This window comes from Canis lupus, chromosome 26 (assembly GCF_003254725.2).
Source record: "Canis lupus dingo isolate Sandy chromosome 26, ASM325472v2, whole genome shotgun sequence".
Lineage (NCBI taxonomy): Eukaryota > Metazoa > Chordata > Mammalia > Carnivora > Canidae > Canis > Canis lupus.
This window is the reverse complement of record NC_064268.1, coordinates 27,920,502-27,925,520: the sequence shown is the minus strand read 5'-3', so window position 1 is coordinate 27,925,520 and position 5,019 is coordinate 27,920,502. Positions and strand designations below refer to the sequence as shown.

At 60.2% G+C, this 5,019-nt stretch overlaps 1 protein-coding gene and 1 long non-coding RNA gene across 2 annotated transcripts; one reads left to right on the top strand and one right to left on the bottom strand.

The window, feature by feature from the left end:
- LOC125753716 (uncharacterized) lies at positions 1–2,372 on the bottom strand. Its single transcript, XR_007406158.1, has 2 exons — positions 1,151–2,372; positions 1–289 (listed from the first exon to the last, which is right to left on the bottom strand). It is a non-coding gene; the product is annotated as an uncharacterized LOC125753716 (long non-coding RNA).
- Positions 2,373–2,865: 493 nt separating this feature from the next.
- On the top strand, positions 2,866–3,754 carry MIF (macrophage migration inhibitory factor). Its single transcript, XM_025474736.3, has 3 exons — positions 2,866–3,109; positions 3,254–3,426; positions 3,548–3,754. Exons 1-3 carry the CDS (start codon positions 3,002–3,004, stop codon positions 3,612–3,614), a joined length of 348 nt encoding a protein of 115 aa, XP_025330521.1. The 5' UTR covers positions 2,866–3,001; the 3' UTR covers positions 3,615–3,754.
- The last annotated feature ends 1,265 nt before the right edge of the window (positions 3,755–5,019 follow it).

The window sequence follows — 5,019 nt, the reverse complement described above, 5'->3', positions numbered from 1 at the left end:
TTAAAACAAAACCGATTTATTATCTCACAGTTTCTTTGGGTCAGAAGTCCAGCACCAAGCGACTGAGTCTTCCGCTTAGGCTCTTGTACAGCCAAAGTCAAAGCGTCTCTAAGTCAACTAGGGAAGAACCCACCTCCAAGTTCATTAAGGTTGTTAGCAGAATTCAGTTCCTTGTGGTTGTACGACTGAGGCTCCTGGCCCCCTTTATCTTCAGAGCCAGTAATGATGGCACATTGAGTCCTCCTCCTGCTTCAAGTCTGACTTTTCCTTCTGCCGCATCTCACCGAGTCTAGTGGAGAAAATTCTCTCCTTTTAAGGGCTTGTGTGATTACACTGGGACCACCCAGATAATCCATGATGATCCCCCTATCTTAAGGTCTGTAATTCTTAATTACACCCGTGTAGTGCCTTTTGTCACGTAACGTAACATATTCACATATTCCAGGGATTGGAGCGGGGACATCTTTGGAGGCCCTCTGCTTACCACTGAGGTAACAAGTCAGAAGGTGAGCACACAGCAAGAGCCAAAAAGAGACAGTCACCTCTCTCATGGAGCCTACCACCTAGCGAGAAAACACTAACTCACAAACAGAAATGTGGTTATAGCCTCGAAGGACAGGAGAGGTGGTGGGCATATTATAGGACCACACGACAGCCAGCAGCTCTGGGACTTTCCTGAGGAACTGAGGCAGATGAAGGGAAGTGAATGCATACCACATTTTAGGACCAACCTGGGAGCCAAGAGCTAGGAGCATGGTACTGAAAGACAGCACGCAGACTCAGGAGGATGGTGCAAGATGTGGGGCGGGGACCAGCTTACCCAGGGCATCGTGACAGCACTACCTCTAGTATCAGCGGGGACAATTACCAGTATTTAGGCCACTCAGTCCTCAGAATACTTCTCTGTAAGGTGGACACTACTAGCATCCTCAAATTACACGTAGGGAAACGGGAGTCTCAGGTTAGTCTAGTGTCCAAGCTAGTAAGGGGTGGGATGGGGAATGATATCACCTCCTCAGGTGCCTTTCTAGAAAGATGGCACTGAATGCTATGGGGAAGGGTCAGAGCAAATGGTAAATAGCGCAGAGGCTGCCCGGATCAGGGAAGACTGCTCTATGCTACAGTAACAACCTGAAAGGCAGTGGCTCACCTACGGGGACATCGCCAGCGTTTGCTGGTGCGAATCCATCTTGTCACGCTTCCACCATCTCAAAGAACCAGGTCCTGGCTCTTGAATCTTCTGCCTGGAGTCACTCCTGCCACTTCTGTTCTTATTTCACTGGGCAAGGCAAATCATATGGCCAGATCGGCTGCCAGGGGGCAGGGAAATAGACTCCTCCCCTAGGAAGAGCAGCCCACCAGGGCCAGGCCAAAGGTGAAGCCAGCTAACTTAAACTAAGGTGTGTGGGGGGGGTGCTAGGATTGTGGGGTGGGAGCAGAGGAGGAGGACGGTGACAGTGGAGGGAAACCCATTTCACTGGCAGGCCAACAGGTGCGGGAGGAAAAGTCACGCACTTGGATTTGGACACAGGGAGCAGGAAGTGCCGAATTAGCTACTGAGCTCTGAGGAGGGCCCAGCGCTAGAGACGTGGAGTGCATCAGTCCATCTGTGGTAAGAGCCCTGGGCGCAAGGTATGAGAGTGAGGAAGGATGAAGCCTGGGTCCCAGCTGGAGGAACAAACACTTGCAGGCTATTTGCACAACCAGGCCATGGGACCTACTTGATTGGATGCTGGCTGGTCCCACAGGCACCAGTGTCCTTGCTGTATCACATGGCCATCGTCAAGGCCAGTGTGTGCTGTGCCACCTTAACCAGATAGCACCTGCCAAATGCCAAGGAGAGCTCTGAGGACTCAGCCAAACCCAATGGACCCCTTCCAGCACCTAAGAGAGATCCGTCCCCCAGCACAGCAGCAGCCTGACCAGCGGGGCTCCTCAGAGTGGGAGTGGGTGGCCTCTTAGCCACAAGCCCTTCTGCCCAGTGATGGCAAGGCCTGCAGGTGCGGCCAGGGCCCCAATCCAGCCACTGCTCTGTCCTCTTCCTGTCATGTCACGGCTATCTTCATTCACCCAGTATTTAGTCCACGTCTCTTGTATGCTTGCCACCCACCAGATGCCCCCTGAGCTAACCATTAGTGGAAGAGACAAAGAATTCTCTGAGGGCTCTCAGAAAGGGCATCCCTACAGGATGTTACTAGGGCGGGGCTTCCTTGAAGACTAAAGTTCCTGGACCTGCAGAAGAGTTGCTCAGGGGATTAGGAACTTGGGGGTGGCTTCAAGATACAGCTGCTGACCGCCTCTAGCCTATGGAGCACTGTCTGAGCGTCACCTCTTAGTCCCTGCCCCTCCCCTTGGGGTCTCCTAGCACCTTCACTCACCTTAAAGAGCAAGGGTGCAGGGAGGGCACCTGGATGGGGACTCCGGCTCTGCCGTGCCTGCCCCCCTTCTACCTGCATCACGACGCCCTCGCCCCATCTCTCTCTCACACTCACACACCTAGGACCGTAGCCTTGGGGGCCACGCAGCCCCGGACATGCGAAGCTTCCAGGCGTGCGGCGGAACGGGCTGCAACTTCACCCGCTTTCCCAGCTCTGGACTCCTGGGGGGTAAGGGGTCACGTGCCCAGGGGACCGCTGTACCCCCAATGCCTGGCACACACACGTCCCTGAACATCAGTGACCAAACAAAGGACTAACAAAGAAACTAAAGAAACGCAGATCCCGCCAAGAAGGCGAAGAAGCCGCGGGCGCTGACGTCACCAGCGGGAGGCAGCCGCGGGCGCGCGGGGCGGGGCGGGGCCTCGACGGGCGGTGACGTCACCGGGCGGGGCTGGAGGTCGCGCGGGGGCGGGGCCTTCGCCGGCGGCGGCGTCACGGGAGGCGGGGCCGCTGCGCGCAAGGGGGCGGCACGGCGCGGCGGTCACGTAGCGCAGGTTCCCGGGCTGCAGCCGCGCGCGCGTCCGTCGGTTCCCGGGCCGGGTCCCCGCCGTTCGTCCGCCAGGATGCCGATGTTCGTGGTGAACACCAACGTCCCCCGCGCCTCCGTGCCGGACGGGCTCCTTTCCGAGCTCACTCAGCAGCTGGCGCAGGCCACCGGCAAGCCGGCGCAGGTCTGCGGGAGGGAGCACGGGGGGCTGCCGGGCGGACGAGGGGGTCCGGGCTGGGGGGCGGGGAGGCGACCCGGGCTGAGGCCCTGGGCGGGGAAGGCCCGGCGAGCTGCCCGGGCCGCCTGACCGCACCCCGTGTCCCCGCAGTACATCGCGGTGCACGTGGTCCCGGACCAGCTCATGGCCTTCGGCGGCTCCAGCGAGCCGTGCGCGCTCTGCAGCCTGCACAGCATCGGCAAGATCGGAGGCGCGCAGAACCGCGCCTACAGCAAGCTGCTGTGCGGCCTCCTGGCCGAGCGCCTGCGCGTCAGCCCGGATAGGTGCGCGGGGCGGCGGGGGGCGCGGGGGGGCGGGGGCGCCCCGGCGGGAGGGGCGGGGGGGGCGCGCGGGCCCGCGCCGGCCAGGACGCTGCCCGCTGAGCCCCGCCTCCACGCCCCGCAGGATCTACATCAACTACTACGACATGAACGCGGCCAACGTGGGCTGGAACGGCTCCACTTTCGCCTGAGCGCCACGCCCGCCGGACCCGCATGCGTCAGGCCCCGCTCCCCGCAGCCTTGTGTCCGCCCCGCCCTCCCCCCCCCCAGCGACCCCACCTCCGAGGCGGGACCAATAAACGGTTTGGAGGCCGCAAGTGCCTCGGGCTTCCTTGGCTTGCAGAGGAGTGGATGCAGGGCCGGGCCGCTGACCCGGGAACCGAGGCCGGGAGGGGTGGCCCCTCGGCATCTACTGTTAGGGTCCCTTTGCCCAGCCTTTCCCTCCTGTGCCCCAGCAGAGGCCGCAGCTTTGATTGGCTTCCTGCCCGAGGCCACAGACCCAGGAATAAGATTCCAATCAAATCAGAGCTTCCCACTCAGCATTTGCCCTCCCAGGGCAGGTTCCTGACTCTGCCCTTGGCCGGAACCCAGAGTCGAATCCATTCCCGCCAACAGGGGCAGGGCCACCACGTGGGCTGGGCTGGTGGGAGGAGTGGGAGGGAGGGGTGGGGATGAGTCTGATTGGTCTGAGGGGTTGGAGGGTCAGGTGGGGCTGGACCTTTCATCAGCCCCACCTTCTTCCCATCTTCCAGATGGGCAAAGGGTGCTCTGGGGAGAGAAAGCCTCCCCCCTCTACCCCCTGGTGTGGTAGGGTAAAGCCCTGCTGGGCTGGTGCCCTAGTTTCTTGACCTGGAAAGCCCCCTTGTTCTGGAACTTGGGGACAGTTTTCAGGTTGGGGATGGGGAGGTGCACAGGAGGCAGAGTCCTTGGTTACACTGCCCTGTCTGCCCCCAAATCAGTGCCTGGGCTCCGCTATTTTCGGGCACCCAGGTCTCCACCACAGCAGTTACCAGCAACAACACCTGTCCTTTAGTTTTGCTGCCATTCTTGTGAGATAGTAGCTGCTAGGATATTGTAGGTCCTGGCCCTGCGGGCACCGCCAACAACAGCATCAGTATCAAGGGCAAATGTGACTGGAGTCTAACTAGGATCCCTCCGGCCCAGGGCAGGGCCTCCCTTGTGGGGGTGAGGTTAGGACAGTGGGCAGTTTCTCTGCCCACACTTGGGCTGTGGGGACCTCAGCTGCCATGCTGCTTCCCAGAGCAGGTGCCTTTGGGCTATAATCCAATCGTAGCCCGCAGTGTGAGACACTCCATGCGCCCTGGCAGCAGCTCCTTCCAAGTGAGACCCAGCCACTAGCACTAGGAATTCATGTGCCTGGAGCTGGCCCTAGTTAGCCAGGGCCAGCACCTGTGTCTTGGCTAAAGGGAAGGACCAGCTCCACCCTTCCTGCGCGGCCTGACCTGTGGGATAAGTCAGTCGTGTTCATTTCATCTGCTTGCACGGGGGTGGGGGGTGGGGGGGTGGTCTTCCGACCACATGAACCCCATTCCTGGGCTCTCAGGAGAAGTGAGGCCTCACCTCTGGACTCCTGCT